This window comes from Pongo abelii, chromosome 15 (assembly GCF_028885655.2).
Source record: "Pongo abelii isolate AG06213 chromosome 15, NHGRI_mPonAbe1-v2.0_pri, whole genome shotgun sequence".
NCBI lineage: Eukaryota > Metazoa > Chordata > Mammalia > Primates > Hominidae > Pongo > Pongo abelii.
In genome coordinates, this window is record NC_072000.2 from 67153674 (window position 1) to 67178312 (window position 24639).

At 34.6% G+C, this 24639-nt stretch overlaps 1 protein-coding gene across 1 annotated transcript in view; it reads right to left on the reverse strand.

Annotated features, from left to right (window-relative positions):
• The window catches only part of KCNH5 (potassium voltage-gated channel subfamily H member 5), a 339516-nt gene that overhangs the window by 309573 nt on the left and 5304 nt on the right, over positions 1-24639 (reverse strand). Inside the window, exon 2 of the mRNA XM_024231784.3 lies at positions 758-881. Within this exon, the coding sequence (XP_024087552.1) occupies positions 758-881 (124 nt within the window). The remainder of the gene's footprint in view (positions 1-757; positions 882-24639) is intronic.

Here is a 24639-nt window from a genome sequence, read left to right on the forward strand (position 1 = left end):
AAAATCAGATCCCTTGTAGTTCTAAAATAACTTGGTTCAGTGCTTAGTTAAATGAGAGCTTTAAAGAAAAATTAACTCATGGAAAAAACATCCCATCTGGCCTTACTGAAATATTGTGAAAAGTTTTAGGTTCTAAATTAGTTCCTTATATATAGTTTCCTTTTCTTTTTTCTGATCCCCTTTTTTCTTAATATTCTCTTTAAGCTCACAGAAATGGCATTTTTTTAAAGAACCATTATAATAATATAAATGTCAGATTCTGTTGTACATGAGTCAAACAATGTACCATTACCAAGTACATGTGGCTTACAAAGGATGTAAGAGCTTTATTTTATGTTCTTTACATTCTCATGGACCATGTTTAACTTGGCCAGTGGTGTTTACTCTGTTTTACTCAAGACAATTTAGTTGTTCCAGAGGTGCTGTAGATCACATGCCACAAGTTGTTCCCTGATACAAGACGTTCCTCTGATTACTCAGCATCTAGTCTATTCCTGGCTCATGGTAGGTGATCAAAAAATATTTATTGAATGAATTGATTAACTCACAGATATATAAAAATCTTTCTTTTGGCAAAAGTTTTCACCAATGGCTCTTAAGCTATATGTTTCCGTTGATAATTTAGTCTCCCTAATATTCTAATATAATTTTTAACTGTATATTTGTATATGGGAGTCCAAGTAAACTTAAGCCTTTTAATTACATTCAGATTTCTGTTAAATTTCAGAAAAGATTACTTAGCTATTCTGTTACCTACCTGCAAGTGCTGCTTTTCTGCATGACGTCAGCTCGATGATATCCGGAGAGTTTACAAAAACCGTCATTACTATAAACTACAGGCCAATCCACAATCTGGGCATTTCCCAGTAAGAAACTTGATTCTGAAGAAGAAAGGAGAAAAAAGGAGGTTATTTAGCTTCATTCAACAATGCACTTATTTCAAGTAATCAAAAAGGCAAACTCATAAAGATGGACACATACAACTATGGTTTGTAATTGTGCAAATAACATAACCTGTTCTTGAAATTGACATAACCAGCTTTGCATGATCATCGTATGGGACCTGCAATAAATATCAAATTTATATACAAACTAAAAATTCCATTTAAAAGAAACCAGTTTATAATATTTCTTTTCATTCAAGTATACCCTAAGCTATGAAATCAAAGTGTAGTTAGTATTAAATAATGTTAATGACTACAAATTACACCTAAAAATTGGTTAATTTATTAAGATTAGGGCTATGGTCACTTCCCTACAAATTGAGAATATTGAAGTTGATAATAAAAGAAAATTGGATGACCCCCTTCAAAAATTATTATATAATTTTTTATTATTATATATATTAATAAAAATTATTATATAATTTTTATTATTATATATTAATAAAAATTATTATATATATAATATATTGCTGGCATGATGGAACAATTTTTTTGTCCATTAGGCTGATCTTGAAAAGTCTAATTTAAAATAGAATTTAAAAGTCTTCTTTAAATTAAAATTATTCAAACATATTTTCAACCACATAATACAGATAATTTAGAAACTATCAGTATTCCAAATAAAAGAGATATTTTTGTTCTATTTTACACAGAAAAGTAGGTTTGGTTTTGTATAAATTAATATAAAATGACTGAAAATCCAATCATATTGGCAGTAACTTTAGCAGTTTTGTAAACCACATGTTTTATGTCAACATTAAAATGAATTAAAATTAAAATAATATTAAAATATATAAATGAACACTGATTTTTAATATAAATAATTTAAAAGTAAAAATTTTTAAAGCAATAATATGCTTCAAAATCTTACCTAAGAAAAATTTCCTTTGAACTCATACTCAGGGTAGTATACTAAAAATATAACAATTTTTTTAGAAGACTTTAAATCCTCATTCATAATTGGTCTTCATAAAAATAATAATGCAATTTAGCATTTATTAAGTAGCTGCTGTATAAAAGTCACTGCTCTGGGTCAAACAGTGGGATAAAATAAAGATTAGTAAAACACACCCTTTGCTCTCAATAAGTGTGTATGTTGAAAACAAATATGTAACAACAAAATACAACTGCCAGAATAGATACTAAAGAAGCATGGGACAAAATATGAAAAACAAAATCTGTTTGAAGCCACTAGGAAACAACCGAAAGTAGGCAGAAACTGGAAAAGGTAAACCCTTGAAAAAGAGAGGCTTTATTAGCTGAGATAGTCATTTAACTGTCTATTCCCCTGAGAGCACTTGCCAGTTTGGGAAGTTCATGGTGTGAAAGAGCTCAAGCACAAGTGTCTTACAAGTCTAAGGAGTCAAGGTCACAATTTGGGGGTGGCAGAGCAACTTGGAGTTGGGGAAATCCTTTAATTGATGGAGTGATAAACCTCTGCATAATATGCCTCAAATCCTTCTTGTGGCCCAAACTGGGCAGGCATAGGGTGAGACAATAAGGAATCCAGCAGACAGCAATGGTAAAGAGCTAAAGAGATGGACAGAAATTTCACCACCTCCCCAAAGCTAGAAGATGAATTTCAGAGTTCAAGTCCCATGAAGCTAGAGAAGAGCTTGAAAAACAACTCAAGCCTTCCATCTAAACACAGAAGGTCATGCATTAGGAGTAAGAAACAAGTCATAGGATGAACGGATATGCCCTGGGACTAAAATAAAAAATGTAGAAAGTAGACCAACACGAAAAATAATCTTAAAATCAAGTCTCTTCATGATCAAGGTCATCCATCAGCAATTAAACTGCCTGATTTAAAAAAAAATGTAATTCTCCTCAGAGGAAAATAATGAAATCCCAAATCTCTACAATGTATTGATATAATGTCCCAGAAACAATCAAAAATTATTAGACAGGCAAGAAATGGAAAACTCTACAATTACTATGGAAAAAAGTAGGCAGTAGAAAGAGAAGTCAATAGGTAAACATAGAAATAATGCAATCTCTGAAATTAAACATTTATTGGATTGGTTTAACAGACACTAAAAAGAAAGAACAATTTGAAAACACATCGATACAAGCTATTGCAAACTGAAGTAAAAGAGAAAAAGATTGAAGAGATGTTCTGTGGGACAATATCAAGCAATCTAAAATATATGTAGTTGAGTCTAAAAAAAAAAACAAAAGAGGGCACACATGTTATTGGACAATACGATAGCTAAAATTTTTCCAGATAGAATGAAAACTAGCAATTCAGTAAACCACAAGAGAGATAAACATAAACAAGCTACAGTAGGAATACCTTTCTTGGTTTTTTGTTCCACATGAAGAAGTGTTCTATTTTCTGCAAACTGATCTATAGATTCAATACAATCACACTGAAAATGACAACAGGCTTTTTTGAGGAAATTGAAAAATTATAAAAGTTTGTGAAAATGCAAATTAAAGTAGTTAAAAATAAAATATGAAAAAGTAGAACAAAGTTAGAGAAACAAACAACTATAGTAATTAAGATGGTGTGGAAATGGAGTAAGGACAGACAAGTAAACCAATAAAACAAAATGAGTTCAGAAACAGGCCCTCACATAAAACATTAACAGCTTTTTTGCAAAGATGCCACACCAACTGAATAGGTAAAGTCTTTTTCAATGAATTTTATTGAAACAACTAGATATCCATATGAGCAAAAATTGAAACATGACCCCTATCTCATACACAAAAATAATTTGAAATGGGTCATAGATGTAAATATAAAAGGGAAAATTATAAACCTTCTAGAAGAAAACATAGAAGGAAATCTTCACAATCATGAGGAAGACAAAAATTTCTTATATAAGCCTCATATAGCAATCACCATAAAAGAAAATGTTGATAAATTAGGCATCATCAAAATAACTGTCAACTACTCATTCAAGGACATTCTCAAGAAAATGAAATGGAAACCTACAGCCTGGGAGAAAATACTTTTGATACGGATATCTGAGAAAGAACTCTAATCCAGAAAATACAAAATATTCCTACAAAAGAACAAACAACCCAAGTATCAAAATGAGCAAGTAACTTAAACAGACATTTCACACACAGAAAAGAGAAACAACAGCCAATGAACACAAGAATAAGACGCTTACAATCATCAGGCATCAAGAAACATGAACTGAAAGCACAATGATATACTGCTGCTCAATTACTAGAGTAGTTTTAAAGATTAACAATACAACATTGTTGATGAGAATCAAGAACTAGTGCTCTTTATAAAATGCTAGCAAGAATGTAAAATGGTATGATCACTTTGGAAAACAGCTTCTTGTAAAGTTAAATATGTATCTATGACCCAGAAATTTCACTTCTAGGTATTTATGCAAGTGAAATGAAAACATATGTTTACAAAAAGACTTGTAGGAAAATGTCCACATCAGATTTATTCATAGTAGCCAAAAATTGGAAACAATGTAAAGGTCTATTAAGAAGAGAACGGATTAGAAATTGTGCCATATTTACACAAGGAATACTACTCAGCTCTAAAATGGAACAAACTTCTGATACATGCAACAATATGACTCAAAAACATTATAAAAGAAACCAGCCACTAAAGTATGTATACTGTTTGATTTCATTAATATGAAGCTTAAATATAGGGAAAACTAATATTATATGATGATAGGAACAAGAACAATGATTTCTAAAGGGAATGGTGGAGGAAGTGACAGCAAAGATAAAAAGAACTTTCTGGCAAATGTAATTGTTCTCTATCTTGATAGAGGTATACGTTACACAGGTGTATACAATTGTCAAAATTCATTTAACTGTGCAGTTAAGATCTGTGCATTTTGCTGCATAAAAATTTTTTAAAACACACAAAGAGGACAATGGATAACTCCGTCTGACCAGAGAATCAGAAGTTTTAAGAAAACAATGGTACTTGAGCTTAACCTTAGTTATGAGGATGGTAATACTACATTTCTGTGGTACCCAGGGCAATTAGAGATCAAAATGAGCTAATTTCTGCAAAAGTACTTCAGAAAGTATAAATTCCTCTATAAATAAATGATGTTTATTTATAGTATCAACTATAAATTTTTTAATATGACCATCAAAAATTGTTTTCTTTCTCGCCTTAGCCCAAGCCAGTTTACCCTCTCTAATCCATAAGCTGTCCACTTCATGACTAGATAACTGTGGCAGGCCATACAGCTACATGGTATCCCTGCCTTAACTCATTCCAATGTTCAGTCTTGTGATTAGGTGAATGCTAAATTGTCTCCCTGAAACCCTTCCTGTATCCTATCATTCTTCATCCAGATCAACAATCCCAACTGTTTATATAATCAAATCTCAAATCCTTTCTGAGGCTAACAAAGCCCTCTGAAATCCAGCCTCACCTTCCCTACCTATACAAACATGTTTCCCATTATTCCTAAAGTCTATACTATTACAGTTAGGTCAGTCTCTTCATTATGTTCCGAAAATCTGCTCATTCATGCTGCCCACTATTCACTTGAAATCCTTTTCTGACATCTCTTTGCCCATCAAAACATTTAAGAATCATCTCAACTCTACGTTTTCTATGCTACATTCACTGAATACCACTCAGCCTACATCTCCTCTGGCTGCCACCATATCTGTCTCCAACCATTCACAGGACAAACTTTCCATAGAAGTTGTCTGTTCTCACTGGCTCCATCTCCTCAGCTCCTGTTCACTCAACTCACTCCTATTTAGCTTCTTCCCTCACCAGTCCACCAAGACAGCCAAGTCACCAATAACCTCTCCCTATTGCCAAGCCCACAGGATGCTTTTCACTCATTTCATAACAATTCAGAAGCGTTGGTAACCATTCCCCTCTTAAAAGTCTCTCAATGCTTGGCTTTCACAGAATACCATTCACTTGTTTCTCTGAACATTCCTCTACTTTTTTTGCAGGCTCACCATTCTTTACCAATAAGTATACATTAGAGTGCCTTCTTTACCAATAAGTAGACATTAGAGTGCCTAAGTCCTCTCCTTTCTTTACTCTTATACGCTTACCTATGTCCATAGATTCAGTAACTAATAATTGTATATCTCCAAACCAAACCTCATCTATAAACTCTCGATCTTGATATCCAAACTTGACCTCTCTTCTTAGCTATCTTAAATGTGCTTCAGTATAACATGGTCATGACTTTTTACTCCTTCAAATTAGGTGCTTTCCCATTGTTTCCTGTCTTAGAGAATGGGGCCACCATCCATACAATTTTATCAGCCAGTAATCTGGGAGCCATCAGTCAACATTTATCCCATTACCCTCATATCTAATTAATTACCAGTCGCATTACTTTTATCTCCTAAAACACTTTCAAATCTCTCTAGTTCTCTTCATCTCCATGATCATCACCCAACTCCAACCCTCTATCATCTCTCCCCTACACTAGTCAGGTAACTGTCTGATTTACTCAGAACCTCTGTGGGATTCCTTCAATGGATTTTTTATACTGAAGCCAAACAAGTTGTTTTTTTTGTTTGTTTGTTTTTTTCAAAAAAACTAAAATTGTATCATGTTTCCTCCCTCCTTTAACATCCTTCTTTTGGCTCTCATAAGACCCAAATCCTTTCCATGGCCCACAATGACTTCAAAGTCTGCCTAGCCTTAGTTCTCATCACTCTGACCCTTGCCCACGATACTCGCCTGCAATAGCCTCATCGACTTTTCTTATATTCTTGTAAAAGCCAAGTTCTCTCCCAGCATAAGGACTTTTTACGTGCCATCATCTCTGCCTAAATACCATTCCTTTCCCTCCTCACCTTGTCTTGTCACCTTCATTTATTTAGATCTTAACTAAATTGACATGACCTCAGGGAATCTTTCCCTGACCCCTGATGAGGTTATATCCCTGTTATATAATTTTTTGACATGATGTACCTCTCCTTCACAGCCATTCATAATTGCAGTTTTATACCTATTTGTGTCATGACTTAATTAATGTATATCTGGCTGGGCACAGTGACTCACACCTTTAATCCCAGCACTTTGGGAGGCAGAGGCAGGTGGATCATGAGGTCAGGAGATCAAGGCCAACCTGGCCAACATGGTGACACCCCATCTCTACTAAAAATATAAAATTAGCCAGGCATAATGGTGCACACCTGTAGTCCCAGCTACCCGGGAGGCTGAGGCAGGAGAATAGCTGGAACACGGGAGGCGGAGGTTACAGTAAGCCAATATCATGCCACTGCACTACAGCCTGGGCAAGAAAGCAAGACTACATCTCAAAAAAATGAAAAAATTAATGTTTATCTGCCTATTGGATTATAAGCTCTATAGGGATAGAGCCCATGTAGGTTTTTGCTCACATTTGATCTCTCATTGCCTAGCACACTGCCTGACACATAGTGAATGCTAATTTAATGGTTGATTATAAGAATAAGCAAATGAACTAATACATTTTTGCAGGGTTCTCTTTTTATATAATTGGTATTATAAAATTTATTAAATAATGTCTTTCTAAATATTCCACATATGCTAACTTTGTCTTTTCATGTAAATCACATATTCCTCAGGATTATAAATTATATGCCTACTCTCCATACAGGAATTTCAATATAATCATCCAGACAGAAAATCAATAATGAGACATTGGACTTGAACTACACTTTAAACCAAATGGACCTGACAGGTATAGATATATAAACATTCCACCCAAAGACAGTAAAATACATATTCTTCTCAAGTACAGAAAGTTGAAGTTCTCAACACAGAATATTCTGCAGGATAGATCAACTCTTAAGCCACAAAGTAGATCTTAACAAATTTAAGAAAATTAAAATCATATAAAGTATCTTTTCTGACCACAATGTTATAAAGCTACAAATTAATAATATGAAGAATTTTAGAAATTTTATAAATATGTGGAAATTGAACAATATACTCCTAAGGAACCAATGGGTCAAGGAAGAAATTTGAAAGGGAAATTTAAAAATATCTTGAGACAGGCTGGGCGTGGTGGCTCATGCCTATGATCCCAGCACTTTGGGAGGCTGAGCCAGGAAAATCATGAGGTCAGGCATTCAAGACTAGCCTGTCCAATATGGTAAAACCCTGTCTCTACTAAAAAATACAAAAATTAGCTGGGCATGGTGGCACACCCCTGTAGTTGCAGCTACTCAGGAGGCTGCAGCAGGAGAATCACTTGAACCCGGGAGGTAGAAGTTGCAGTGAACCGAGATCATGCCACCGCACTCCAGCCTAGGCAACAGAGTGAGACTTCATCTCAATCTCAAATATATATATATCTTGAGACAAATGAAAACAGAACCACAACATACCAAAACTTAAGGGATGCAAGAGAAATAGTTTTTAGAGGGACGTTTATAGCAACAAGTGCCTACATGAGAAAAGAAGACCCTAAATAATCAAACTAATGTTATAGCTCAGTGAACTAGAAAAAGAAGAACAAACTAAGCCCAAAGTTAGTAGAAGGAAAGAAATAATAAAGATTTGAGCAGAAATAAATGAAATAGAGACTAGAAAAACAATTTTAAAAGGTCAGTGAAACCACAAGTTGGTTTTTTGAAAAGATAAAGAAAATTGACAAACCTTTAGCTATACTAAGGAAAGAGAGAGAAGACTCAAAAAAAAATCAGAAATCAAAGAGGACACAATACAACTGATACCACAGAAATACAAAGGATCATAAGATATTATTATGAACAATTAAAATCCAACAAACTGTCTCATCTTGAAGAAATAAAAAAATTTCTAGACACGTAGAGCCTACCAAGACTAAATCATGAAGAAAAAGAAAATCTGAATAGACCAGTAACAAATAAGGAGATTAATCACTAACAAAAATCCTTCCATCAAAGAAAAGCCCAGAACCTGATACTTTCACTGCTTACTAATTCAATCTTTCTCAAACTCTTCCAAAAAATTAAAAAGGACAGAAAACTTTCAAACTCATTTTAGGAGGCCAGCACTACCCTGATACCAGACAAGGAAGATACGAAAAGAGAAAATTATCCGCCAATATCCCTGAAGAACATAGATGCAAAAATCCTCAATAAAATATTTTCAAACCAAATTCAACAACACATAGAAGGATAATTCACCATGATCAAGTGGTATTTATTCCTGAGATGCAAGGATTGTTCAATATACGCAAATCAATAAATATGATAGACCACATTAACAGAATGAAGGATAAAAACTATAATATCGATTCAATAGATTTAGAAAAGGCATTTGAAAAATTCAACATTGTTTCATGATTAAAAACTCTCAACATATTAGGTACAGAAGGAATGTACCTCAACATAATAAAGGCCATAACAAGCTCTAACATCATACTCAATGGTAAAAAGTTGAAAGTTTTTCCTCTAAAATCAGGAACAAGACGAGGATCCTATTCTTACCACTTCTATTCCATTTCTAGCTGAAATCCTAGCCAGAGCAACTAGAAAGAGAAAGGAAATAAAGCCTTCCAAATAGGAAATAAAGAGGTTAAAATGTCTCTGTTTGCAGACAATATGATCTTATATGTAGAAAAAAAACTAAAGACTCAAGCAAAAAACTGTTAGAACTAATAAACAAGTTCAGTAAAGTTGTAGGATATGAAATCAACACATGAAAAATATTTCTATAACAACAAACTATCCAAAAAAGCAATCAAGAAAACAATACCATTTACAATAGTAACAAAAAAAAAACAGTACTTAGGAATAAATTTAACCAAGAAGGTGAAAGATCTATACACTGGAAACTGCAAAACATTGATAAAAGAAAGTGAAGAAGACACAAATAAATGGAAATACATCCTGTGTTCATGGACTGGAAGAATTAATATTGTTAAAACGTCCATACTACCCAAAGCAATCAACAGATTCAATGTAATTCCAATGAAAACCCCAAAGATATGTTTCACAGAAATAGAAAAAAAAATCCTAAAATTCATCTGGAACCACAAAAGACCCCAATAGCCAAAGCAATTTTGAACAAAAAGAACAAAGCCAGAGTCATTATACTACCAGATATCAAAATCTACTACAAAGCTATAGTATAAAAGCAGCATGGTACTGGCATAAAAATAGACACAAAGACAAATAAAACATAATAGAGAGCCCAGAAATCAAGCCACACATTTATAATCCATTGATTTTCAGCAAAGATACCAAAAACATACAATGAGGAAAGGGCAATCTCTTCAATCAAGGATGTTGGGAAAACTGGATATCCCACATCAGAAGAATAAAATTAGACACTCATCTCACACCATATATACAAATTAACTCAAAATGGATTGAAGACTTCAACATCAAACCTGAAGCTATAAAACTGCTGGAAGAAAACATAGAAGGAAAGCTACAAGACATTGTCTGAGCAAAGATTTTTTTGAGTCTGACTTCAATAGCACAGGTAACTAAAGCAGAAATTAACAAATGAAATTACATCAAACTAAAAAGCTGTACAGCAAAGGAAACAATCAACAGAGTGAAGAGACAACCTATAGGGTAATAAAATATATCTACAAACCAAACACAAAAGGGGTTAATATGCAAACTATATAAGAAACTCAACTTGACAGTAAGAAAAGAAATAACCAGATTAAAACATGGGCAAAGGATATGAATAGACATTCGTCAAAAGATGATATTCAAAGAGCTAATAGTTACATGAAAGAAAGCTTAACATCACTAATCATCAGGGAAATGCAGATTAAAACCACAATAAGATGTTACCTCATACCTACTGGAATGGCTATTATCAAAAAGACAAAAGAAAACAGCTGACCAAGATGCCAAGAAATGGGAACTCTTATACACTGCTGGTAGGAATATAAATTAGTACAACCATTATAGAAAACAGTATGGAGGTTCCTCAAAAAACTAAAAATAGAACCACCATATGATCCAGCGTTTCCATGACTTGGTAAATAGCCAAAGGAAATCAAATCAGTATGTCAAAGAGCTATCTGCATGCTCATGTTTATTGCTCCACTATTTACAGTAGCTAAGATATGGAATCAACCTAAGTGCCAATCAACAGATGAATAAAGAAAATGTGGCATATATGCCTAATGAAATATTATACAGCCTTTAAAAAGAAAGGAGCATTGTCATTTGTGACAACATGAATGAACCTGGAGGACATTATTTTAAGCGAAATAAGTCAGACATAGAAAAACACCATATGATCTTACTTACATGTGCAATGTAAAAAAAGTCAAACTCATAGAAACAGAGAAAAATGGTAGCTACCAAAGGCTGAAGGGTGGGGACATTGGGGAGATGTTGGTCAAAGGACACAAAATTTCAGTTGGATAGAAGGAATAAGTTTGAGTGATCTACTATATATCAGGTTAATGACAGTTGATAGCAATATATTGTACATTTGAAAATCTCCAAGGGAGATTTTAAGTGTTCTCACTTAAAAAAAAAAAAAAAAAAAAAAAAAAGTGACAAGTGAGGTAATGAATATATGAAATAGCTTGACATAGCCATTCCACAATGTAGACATATATCAAAGCATTATGTTTCCTAGACTATCTTTTTAAAAACTTCAAGTTGGTTTGAAAAAAAAAAAAAAAACTCGTTGAGTTGTTAAGTCTGATTGACTATGTGAGCAAACACTTTAGGGTATACCTGGAAAATACTTGAATTGTCCATATTCTATATTATTGATTAAAATGTAGATATTTTGAAAAATGGTATTGAAGAGAAAGGCAAAGTCTCATTGTATACTATAAACATATGCAATTTTTCTTGTCGATTTTTTAAAAAATTTTAAGAAAAGCGTTGCAATATAGTAATTATTTATTGGTTGAATGAATTGCTAGTATTCTAGGAAAAAGGATACTACAGGCTTAAAAAAGAAAGACTGTAAACATTAAGGGCTAGCTGATCTAACAAATAGTGTTTTTCAAACTTTTTTTATTAAAGCTCATAGTAAGAAATAATTTTTACATAGTGACTCAAGTGTATATACATACGTACAGACATGTACATACACAATACACAATTGAAAAAATTTCTCAGACTACATTTACTCACTACATGAGATGTACTCTACAATTTCTAACCTATTTCAATTTTGGGTGCATTAATCAAGACCTGTTAAATCAATTTCATAGCCCAATGAAGGGGTGTACCTTACAATTTTAAAAGCATGCTTTAAACAACTCTGCAAAGGCTTTACAAACCTCTCTCTCTCTCTTATAAACAGACTAGTTTTCAAGACATTTGTTAGGATTTGGATCATTCTAACTATTTCATATGAACTCTGCCATTAAAAACATTACCCTGCCCCCATCATACCATTTTCAACAGCTCTACAATGGGAACGTTCAGACTCCAGCTCAGCAGGGTCCAGCTATCACTACCCATCTGTTAATACGTTATTTCACTTACACTTGAGTAACTCTGTGTAGTAACAAAATTAATAACAAAAGCAACCATTAGTGGACCTCTACTCTATGCTAGGTATTGGGCCTGATGTTGTACATGTTATCCCTAATCAGGAAAACTTCATTTCCTCCTTTACCGATCGATCACTCATCAGGCAATAAGTCACAGACTCACAAAGCCTAGATTCCCAAGGTCAGAAGTGGCAACTAGAACACATGTTCCTTAAATTCTAATTCTTGGCTGAAATAATTGCAAATTTAAACTCTTCCTAAGTAGTCTAGGAAATTATGTCTCTTTTTTTGCTTTAGATGGAAAAGTAGGAAGACTAGAAGGAAGGAAAAGTCCTAAAGCAACTCACTGCAGGAAGAACTAACTCTTCCTGTTAGACTGGAAGCAGAGTTGTTTAGGGAGAAGAACACAGAACCTTAGAATCAAAAGTAGGTCATTAAGACTTTGCTTTTCTCTTCAATCCTATTTTTCAAAATATGTACATTTTAACCAATAATACAGAATATGGACAATTCACATATTTGCCAGGTATACCCTAAAGTATTTGCTCACATAGTCAACTAGACCTCAGACCTAACAACTCAAAGAGTGTTTTTCAAACCAACTTAAAGTTTTTAAAAAGGTAGTCTAGGAAATATGCTCTCCATTCATCTTTATACTTGAAGTTTAAGTCCAGTAACTGAGACCATCAAAGAGTTAAGTAATTGGACTATGCTCACCAGACCTTACCTCGAGGCCTTAATAATTGCATTTTAACTATATGCACTCTGAGTTTATGGAGGACAAACATGAAAACTGCTTTTACCATTTCTGAACGTTTTATAAAACCGTAGTTGAGTAAAGTAAACATGGTGCTAAGTCTACTTTATATGAGATGTTATCAAGTGGTAAACATTTCTAACAATCAATATACCACAAGGAGCCCTGACCTAAATATTCTCCCAGAACTTGGATCCCTTCTCCGTACCATCAAGTAAGTTTCTGTGAAAAAGCTGGTGAGTTTCAATTAGGCTACTGGTTGCCTGATATACAAACTGGTGACAGTAATACCCACCATTCTGGATAGTTATGGAGACTAAATAAAGTAAGCAGTCTTTATAAACTATTAAAGCAAAAAGCATTTATAAGCTATTACTATTATGTACAAGATTATGTTACTGAGTTGTATATGCAGAGATATCTTGGTGTGTGTGTGGTGGGGGGGACATATGTATGTATGTATGTATGTATGTATGTATGTATGTATAAGAAGAACCTAGAAAAAAATGTTAAATGTTGACCCTGCAAACCAAAACCTATAAAATTTGTATTTATCACTAAGAACTAAACTACAGAATAAAATACTTGAGAAAAATGAGAAGAAGAGAGGGAGACAGATTTTTTAATTAAGGCTAAATTAGATAGAAATTGCTGAATATTAACAATCCAGAGGTTTCTTTTTGAAATTTCTCTATTCATTGAAACACTCTCTACATATATGAAATACTCATATAACTGTTGCATTTCCCTGTAGTCATGAAAATTCTTATTACAACAAATGAAAAATATATTATTAATAAATATTAAGAACAGAATGGCAAATTAATTAAAATTGCTTCCCAGAAAATTTTAATTTCCTTTAGCTTTAAAACATGTTGGGAAAAAGAAATCTGATTACAGAGGAATAACTTCTTTGAAAACAAATGAGTTACAAATCTAGAAAGTGAGAGGGTCTAGAAGTTTTGGAAACATGATGCCTTTAAAGAAATTGCCCAGAATTTCAGTGACCATCACCCGTTCTTATCGACCAATCTTGACAGGAAAACCAGTTCTGGTTTGTCCTCACAGCTCTTAAAGGACCTTGAGCCATGAATTCTGGAAAATTGAACTTTCCTTGAGATCCAGATTGTTTCAGTCCTTAAAGATGTTTACAAACATTCCATCTCCAAAGGGATCAAACACACAATATGGTCCTGAATGAGGTGCCTAAGAACCAGGGCATTATCCTCACCAGGAGGCAAGGATTTCAGAAGCTGTAATTTCACATGTCAGCAGATTCTGGAATGCATCTACAAGGGGCTAAGACTTAAAAACAACTCATTATATTCATTCAAGACTATGCAGTATCCTATCAGAGGAGAACATAAAATAAAACAAGCACTTTTTCTTCAAGGGTTAGAAGGTTAAAAACAAATCAAAGACCCTTAATTCCAAATGGTCCCCTAGGGATTATTACCAGGTGTTTCTCAATCTTGACTGCACAGTTGAGTGGAGTGAAAGTTGAGGGAGATTGGAGGGGGCCACCTAGGAGTTATTCATCCCCATCCCCACATGCCAAAGATTCTGTTTTAATTGGTCTTGAGTGGAACCCAGGCATCAATATTTATTGTTAAGTCTTTCAGGTAGTTTTAATGTGCAGCCAGGGTGGAGAAGCACTAATCTAGTGCAATAATTCCTAAATGCTGGCAGCTGCAATAGAATCTTGTCACCAATGTCAAAAATAGAGATTGTTAAATTCTAATGCAGATGATCTGAATTGACTCCCTCACAGGTGAATATAAAAATACAGACATAGAGGTAAGTCGCATGCTCAGCCAAGTCTGGCACACTTTGATCCAGTGCCTTGCTACTCAAAGTATGGGCCAGCATCACCTGGGAGTTTATTGGCAATGTAGAACCTGGGACGCACCCCAGACCTTCTGAGTTAGAACCTGCATTTTAACAAGATCCTCAGGTGACCCCAGAATGCATCCATCTTCTGCTTTTCCTTTCTTTTAGGGATGGGAAAACAGACCAGGAAAGTTAAAGACTCATCCAACATAGGAAAAGAGTATCTAGTAGGAGAAAAAGACAGGACCAGGCCTCCCTGTCTAAGACTTTCTATTCTATCAGACTATATTTCTAAACTGCTAAGTTTTTGTTTTATTTTGTTTTAATACAAGGAGGCACTTCCTCTTTATAGAACAATTTATTCGGACAACAGGAAAATAACTACACTTAGGTTAATACTACTACATATTAATTCCTAAAGGAGATCATACACAAATCATGGGATCAGTAATCCTGGCTGATAAAAAATTCTGGACAAAGGAAGGTTATATTCAGTCAATAAGGGCAATATAAGAGCATGTGGGATGTTTCCTCCCTTTCTATAGCAATTCCAGGAGAAAAAAAATGATTTCCTCTGAGCTGCTCCAACATGATTGGACTGGTTTTTGTTTGTTTTTATGAAAATCATATCCTTCTCGGATCCAGAAATCTCATGTACTTTAACAAGGGTGGTGGGGAGGGGAAGGAAATGGGAGAAATCAAAGGATACAAGCTGGCAGTTATGTAGGATAAATAAGTCTAGGGATCTAATGCACAACATGAGGACTACAGTTACTAATATTGTACTTACTAATATTGTATTGTATGCTGAAAATTTGCTAAGAGAGATTTTAGCTCTTACTACACACATACAAAAGGGTAAATATGGAAGATGATGAATAGGTTAATTTGCTGGACTGTATAATCATTTCACTATTTATATGTATATAAAAACAATGTTACAGGCCTCATATATATACAATTTTTAAGACGTGTAGAAAAAAAGAGTGGAACACCTTTTTAGGGGGTTAAGCCTCTGGCTCCCTCTCCTTTTTACCTTTTTTATGCAAACTACCCCCAGAGAGAAGTATTTCAGAGGACTAGCAGTTTTTAAGTATTTTAAGAAATAATAATAAGACCCACAAACAAATTTTAGAGTACTGAGGAAGAAAGAAAATGGAGTGGAGTTGAGAAGAAAAATGACTTCACAAAAAAAAAAAAACTTTCACTAATTTATAGGTTTGCCAAGATCCAGGACGGCATGTGAAGAAAGTCAGCTGCATTTTCCCTCTGACTGTATTCATGTAGTTCTAACTTTAGAGAAGCACACCAACCAGAAACCATGGCTCTCACTCTCAAAGCCCTCAAACCCTGGAACACACAGCTCTTCCAACAGAAACGAAGTGCAGGCAAGACTAGAAACCCAGATAAGGGCTATTTCAAGTTGCTCTTCTGGATCACTGGGGCTTCAGTGAGGAAGAATCAGTGCAGGCAGTCGCAGCTCCAAGTATCGCCCCACCCTTCACAGTGCTCCCATTCAAAGAACACACATTCCAAAAATCGATGCCTAAGAAGGAAAATCTGAAGCAAAAGTGACCCATTAAAACCATGTAGCAATCACTAACTTTTTCTAAAAGGAGTTGGCTGCAGAGGCCTTTTCAACAATGCTTACTGTCAAATATTTATTATAAAGTTAGGTTTAGTTTAGGGTTTGGGTTTTATTCAAAAGTTTACTTAGTCTCTTATCCAAATCAGTTTCTTATCAAAATCTGAAACTACATGTTTCTAATCCACAAGAATGACCAGACTGTCCAAGCTAATTACCTGGCTCTTTTCTGAACACTGCAAGTAGAATGCAGAAATCACATCTGTACACACTTATATTGAGCTAAGCTGTCTTTGGCTGCATTCTTCTTTTCTTCAAGGGAATGAAAAGGGAGCTAGATGACAGTGATGATGCAGATGGTCTTTAGAGTTTCATTCCAAGCGTGGCCTTCTTCCAGTTTTTCCCATCTCAAGAATATCTTCCCTACCTCCATCTGCAGGCAGATGCTTGGGCCAAAACCTTGGGAGTCATCCTCCACACCTCAGCCATGTCATCCAATCCATTACTAGATCCTAATAATTCTATCAACAAAACATATCTGATACATCCATTTCTCTCCATTTCCACTACTACCATCCCAGGCCAGACCTCCATCATATCTTGCGTGGACTATTGCACAGAGACCAGACCTAACTGGTCTCCCACTCTTGCTCCTCCTCCCCTCAACCCTTATGGAAGTAGCTTTTGGGACCATGAGGTTTTTCCACTGCATTAGGAATAAAACACAAAATCTTTCCCCTGAACAGTCAGGCCCCTAACTGTCACTCACCCTTATCTCCTGTCTTTCTTCTGGTTTCATCCAAGGCAATCTAGCTGCGCTAGTCTGTAAGCTTCACAAACTAAGCCATTCATTTTCTTTTTCTCCTTAGGAATATTCACATGCTTTCTCTTTGCCTGAAATATTCTTCTTCTTACTTATCCTATTGTTACCTCTCACTTTAGGTATCAATTTAACACTACTTCCTTAGAAAGGCCTCCCAATTGGAATTAGATCCTGTTGCACATGATCGTAACACCCTCCCCTTTTCATTCAAAATGCTTACCACGATTTGTAATTATATATTTGATGTGGGCTTGGTGAATGCCTGCCTCCCCTACCAGACTCTGAGTTCCATGAGGTCAGGGACCATGTCTATTTGTTCATTACTGTACACTCACAAATGTTTTATGAATATATCAAATAAGAAATTCTGCTTCCTATTTAAAGTCATACAGTCAGTCAATAAATAGTTATAAGCAATTCTTAGACATTGTTAAGAAGGTAGATAAGGACCATGGTAGGTATTTTTTTTTTCAAGGAATTGGCAATAAGTTAAAGAAAAAAAAGGAGGGGGTGGGTGTTGCTAAGCAGATATTCCCATGCTTTGAATGGCCTCTAGAAACTTGTGAATTTAAATCATGCAGTCTGTATTATTTTTGTTTGTTTTTTGCTTTGAGACAGAGTCTCGCTCTGTCACCAGGCTGGAGGGCAGTGGTGCAATCTCAGTTCACTGCAATCTCCGCCTCCTGGGTTCAAGTGATTCCCCTGCCTCAGCCTCCCGAGTAGCTGGGACTACAGGCATGCATCATCACACCCGGCTAATTTTTTGTATTTTAGTAGAGGCGGGGTTTCACCATGTTGGTCAGGCTGGTCTCGATCTCCTGACCTTGTGATCCGCCTGTCTCGGCCTTCCAAAGTGCTGGGATTACAGGCATGAGCCACCACGCCCAGCCTGTATTATTTTTTAAATGCGTCTTCTGGATGAATGATACCTATACCTATATCTATAGGTTTCATAGAACAGTAATAGTGGAAAAATCTGAAGCAGATATAGCAATTGTATTTGGGTTAAATAAAATCTTGGTACAGATGGCTAAACAAAGGCACAATTTATATGTCATGCCCACATCCACAATGTTGATTTGTTGTATGTGCACTGCCCATTTCTATGTCAATGACAGAATGTAAGGCTGGTTTCCTTCATGTTCTTACAAAATACACCTGTATCCTACAACAATCCTCTAGCAATATAGCAAATGTGCAGACATACTTTGTACCTTCCACAATGACACTAATTATTACCCAATAATATTGGCAACATTAAGCAGACCATCACTGTAGGAGTTTGAAATATGAAAAAATATCTGTTAATTTGTTCAAACTTGTTCAGTTGTCATCAGATAAAAATATGCTTCCACTTTCTATCTCCTTCATGATCAAAGGTACATGTTTTAAGTTTCTGTGTTTCTTTGATGGCATTAACTTCATTTTTTCATCCAGCCAAAGTGGTTCAAAATGCATGAGGTACTTTAACATATATTTCTGAAATTCTAGTGGTAGGAATAATAGCAACTTTGCTATTAAAAAAGATTTCTCCACAAAATGTTTAACAATTCAATGTTTCTACTTTTAATAGTTGGTGTTTTGTTCATGAAAAAATGAGTTTCTAAAACATAAACTGGTCAGAATCATTAGAAGCAAAATATAATTGCAATAATGGCCTATTTGATGCATAACATCGTAATACAACAGAAAACTTTCACCCTGATATAATGATAACATTTTACTAAATTTTATTGCAATGAAATTTCTTAAAATACCTGAAGCCGTAAGACTTACGCTAGTTACATAATCTTGGGGAATAAAAGCTAAATCAGTCAAGATGTATTTATAAGAGGAACAAAAGTACATATTTAATGTTTAAGCATCATTTTAAATCCTACAAATAAAGATTTTTGCAAATGGACTGCATCTTTTCTGAGGAGATTACATATTTTCTTTGAAGTTACCCTTTAATGGCAATTAAACACTAATGGCAAGATAAATGATGAAAAACTTCAATTAAAAAGCTGGTCCAACCTGCAAACATGATAGAAAAACAGAAGGAGGCTTTTCTGAATGCATTCACAATCCAATTAATTTTCTAAAGCTTTCTCCTGTATGTTTTTAAATTTCTACACTCTATGTAACAGGAGCTAATTGTTCAAGAAAGAGTTACAGAGCTACAAATTCAATTCATTTCTCCTTTGGCAGGATTTCGCTAGGCTGGTTATAAGAAGAAGCTGATGTTTCTGCTTTATTCCTCAGTTTGTCCAAGAATTATCAGGTATTGAAGTAAGCAGAACTGATACTTCTTTTGCTCTAGGCAGTAGGTTTTTGTTTGGGGCGAGGATGGACAGGGATGTGTTGTTTGCTCGGGTTTAGTATTCTCTCCAAGGTAAGCCCTTAGTAAATTGAACTCAAATGCTTTTAAGCTCAGATTCACCAGTTTCTGCTGGGAAATTCTCAACTACTTAATTTCTTGCTTTCTTCAGGTTAAAAAAAATCTCCCCTACCTTACCTTATCTAGAGTAAGTCCTTACTGAGATGATCCACTACATCTGTGGCTTCACCAAATCTTCTCAGCAACCCTGTAAGGTGGGTGTCCTAATTCTGGAGAGCCTCAGTGTGTCACCGAGAGTAAGGGCTAGACAGGAGTCTGTGTTGTCAAGAACTCAACACCTTTGCTCTTTCCATCCCAGCACTGTGCCTGACAGCACAGTTGAAAGCACTGCTCTGTGAGCCTTGGAAATGCCCTTATAGAGTTCCAGAAAGATTACCAGTTACCTTGATGATGGTTGCTCTAGTAGAGACAGAAGCTGTTTTAGGAATGAGCAAGGGGAATATGTCACGCATTTCATTCCTCCCTCTTGGAGACCTTTAGTTTCTGAGCTCAGTTAATGTGGCAACTCTTTCCTTCTGACCTGTAGTTCTTTCTTTGGTCCATCACAGTTAGAGACATTGGCTGTATATGATGTCAGCTATGAACATGCTTCATGTCTTAAGATGAGTCAGTGCAGTAAATGGGCATGAATTAACTTATTCTGCACACAGCACTTACAGGAGACACAGAAGAAAGCTAAGGATTGATAATCTAGTTGGAAAGTAAGACTAACATTATACTGAATGGAAAGTCAAAGATGACCCTAACACTTCTAGAGTAAAAAACAAAAACACTAAAGACACTTTGAATAGGAATGGGAGATACAAAAAAAAAAAAAAAGTCAATCTGAGGCCAAAAGCAAATAAATTCTATTCTGCCTACACTGAGTTTTAGATGACTTTTGAGTAGTACAAGAAGAGAAATCCTGTATACCTTTGGAAACACAGACCTGGGGCACAGAGAAGATAAAGTTTAAATTATGGCAGAAGACAAACTTTCCCTGAAAAGTAGGATGGAGATGCAAGAAAGAAAGTTGAAGGGAGAACTTGTGGGACTACTCAACTCATTCTTTAGGAAGGAAAAGGAGAAGAGGGAGGAGGAGAGGAACAAAAAGGGAAGCCAGTAGAAAGGGCAGCAGGGCTTGTAAGCTCATGATAGCTATAAGATGAATGGTGGAGAGAGTGGGGGAATATAGTTTCAAACCCCGCAAAGTCAGAAAAAATATGGACCAAGAAAAGATCTTAAGATTTATGAGAAGAATGCGCACTTGTAATTTTCTAGGAATTTTCAGCATTATGGAGTAGACAGAAATTCGTTGAAAAGAGGTGCAGAAGTAAATGGTGACTAAGAATTAAAAACATCAACTATAGAAAGTGCATTCAAATATTTAAACAACTAAATGATAATAATAACTACTGGCATGATATAATGCTTATTATGTGCCAGGCACCATTCTCCATATTTACATGTACCGCCTAACTTAATCCTCACTCTAACCCCATAAACTAGGTACTATTATTACTTGTATTTTATAGATAAGGAAACTAGGTACAAGTAAGTTAAGTCACCAAGCTAGTAAGTGTCAGAGCCAGGACTCTAATACAGGCCTGTAGAAACTTACAAATATGCACATGCCCTCCACAGAAAAACAGGAGAAACATTGTTTTTGTCACTGTGTTCATTCTGAATCCCTAGTGCTAGATCCCTGCCTAGCACATAGTACGTATTCAATAAAATTGTGTTGCATTAATGGATAATTAACTAGAAAGGGCATGAGAGCCAAGTAAAAGGATCAGCGTTGTATTTCGGAATCTTTATTCTGAGACTCTTTAACCTCCATTGAGGAACTCCTCTATTTTTTCAATGCTGTAAATATATAAAAATAAACTCATTGTGCTTTAATTTGCCCCCAGATTTAAAAAATAAAAATAAATGCCAGCAGACCAAAAAGGGCTCACAGAAAAGATCAGGACAAAGGTTAACTTTTCCCCTCAATCCAAGTGAGTTGTTCAATTTTTAGTTAAATATGGCAACCTGAGGCTGGCCCTGCAGTCTCTAAAAATCTAAAACTCATTTTCCTCTTTTGCTGGATACTGCACAGGGCTGTAAGCTGCTCCCCAAGGCAAAACTCACGCAGAAAGTACTTAAGCAAGTAAGGATTGATTCCCAGGGATAAAACTCACCATCAATAACTCCTAACTGCAAGAGAATCTACAAATTTTTAAGCATTTCTTTCTGGTATAGAATAGTCTAGCTTTCAAGCTCTTGACGATTAAAACAAAAATGGTAGAAAATATTTCAGCCGTACCTCAATTTGGAATAGGAAATGAACATGGGATCCATTTCATATTCCTTTCTCATCCTCTCAGAAGTACCATCTGATTTGCCCTATGCAGTGTGGTTTCTGTTTTCAGATATATGCATTGATTAACTAAATAGTTTAAACTATGTAATTACTTATTCAAGCTCACTTAATAGATTTAATCAGCATTGGCTTGGGGAAAGAATTAATTATGGTCTTGGTTACTTTAGGAGACAAAAATCAAAAAAGCATTTATTCAACGAATACTTACTGCTATGTGCTCTGCACAGTGGAGGACATAAAAGTCTTTTTAAGATATGACCCATATCCTCAAGGAGCTTAGTTCATATACCAAAATTTTCATGACTTCCCAATTATATGTCCTTACATCTACAAGCTGTTATGATTGTGCACATAAGCTCAGATCTCAAATTGCATATCTTTTGAGGTCCATATGACTTTGTACTTAATAGTTATATTTCTGTAATGGGACCAGACCCAAAGAGAGAGGGAAATCTATTTTCAATAAAATTTCAAATAGCTTTCTAAGCACACTTTCTTTCTAAATTACTGTGCTCATTAATTTTCCTCTTTTTTCTTTTGTCAACCTAATATGTCACAAAACTACTATCTAGAATGTATATAAATGTCTCTTTACTAAGTAATAGTATTCACATATAACCAAATACTAAAATGATGTCTAAAATACACACTGATCTATGTGACAATAGTTATTACTGCCTCCATTTGATCAAATATATTTCAAGACTCAGCCTTTCTAATATATTAGTTTCTATATTATATAAAATAGGAATATTTAAATGATTCTTTTAAATTATCTTTAAATGATGAAAAGGACTCATGTCATATATTATAAAGCTAGACTATTTAGTGGAAAATGCTGAGGATTTTTTTACATTCTGCTTTGCTATTGGTAAAGGAATTTGCTTCATAAATGTCCATTTTCTAGAATATTTTCTAGAACACTACTTTCTCTGACCTCAATTTCCACAACAATAATTGCCACTGGTTTTGGATTGTGATTTGTTATTCATGTTTGTCTGATTCACAACACATCTCTTGTATTTATAAAAGTACTTTAAGACATATTTCAATTTTTCCCATTAAAACCAATATTGTGTGGAACATTTCAAAGTATCTCTCGATATATGGTTTCTAACCCACCAAAAAGAAAAAAGAATTGCCTTAAACAAAAATTCAGATTTACTGACTTAAGAGGAAACAAAACCTCTTAAAACAGTCTATTCCCAATCCTGTCTTTTGGAGTTTAATAATTTAAATAACATTGAAAATATTATTTAATAATTTTAAACAATTTAGCTCTGTATTTAATTTTTAAAATTTGGGTAAAAATAAAATACTAGGATTACATAACATCCTGAGGAAGTAACTATAAATCTGTAAACTATCTTTTGATAAAATTAAAGCACTGTTATGAACTGATTCTACTTCACCAATTCAATATAAATTATATAAAGATGTCTCATAGAGAAAAACTCTGTTGAAGTGGCTCAATATGAAGCATTATGTACAGGTCATTTTTCTGCAAGACTTTATATTTCATATACTGTATGTATATGAAATGCTGAAATTGTGTATTACAATAAAATTTTATATGCTGAAGAAAATGCTCTATTAGTCTAAAATGTATTTAAATCCATTTTTTTACAGAAACAATTTTTATCAATATCACATTCGTGTAGTTATAAAATGTTGATCACTATCAACTAAATTCTAATAATATAATAAATACCTTTTTTTCATTTAACTTTCCTGCATGTCTTGTATTTTAGATATTTTCTTCCAAGAGCACCAACTAACTACATTGACTCCCTCCCAGTCAAATATGGGGGGTGGCAAGCAAGGTGGGGGAAGGGGGAGGAGGGAGAACAGAAAAAGAGAAAAATATTAACCACTTGGTTCACCTGTGACAGAACCCAGAGTGACCTCTTGTGGTAAATACTAACTACAGTACTTTGGTGAACAGTACAACCTCTTCCTAGGCTACACTCTGGAGAATGCAGAAGCATTGTTCCTCCAAGCTAAGAAACTCGGCTGTGACTCACAAGGAAAGAAAAAGATAAACACTGACTAAACTAAAGGGCTTCTTTAGGAAATCTACTCAGTTGCTATCAATTAAAAGAATCATAACTAGGGCCTTCTATTAAAAATAATGTTTATATGGTCCTTTTAGTAAGTCAGTTACAAGGTGCCTAGGTGGATGGATGTCTTACACATCCTACTTCTGGAATCAAGCAAAAGATAAACAAAGAGGGCAATTTCTAGTGAAGATAACAGTATCTTAGAATAAGCATCCCTCTATCAGCAATGTGCTGCATTCATTATATAATGGAGTGTGGGAATCTAATGCAAGGAACAATCTTGTGGCTTATGTATAAATATAATTCAGGAAGTGGTCAGTATAATTTCAACCTCTTTGATATTTTAAATGTTAAAGTGGTACATTATAAGGCCTGAGTAAACCAACGCTTCAAAAACACTGTGTGGTTTTATCAATATTTCCTGAATAGTATCTTAGATACTAAAGAAAACCTTTCAAGAAAAAATGTCAATAACTTTATAACAACAACAACCAAAATAAAATCCATTTGTTTTCCATCATTTCTTTTAAATTGG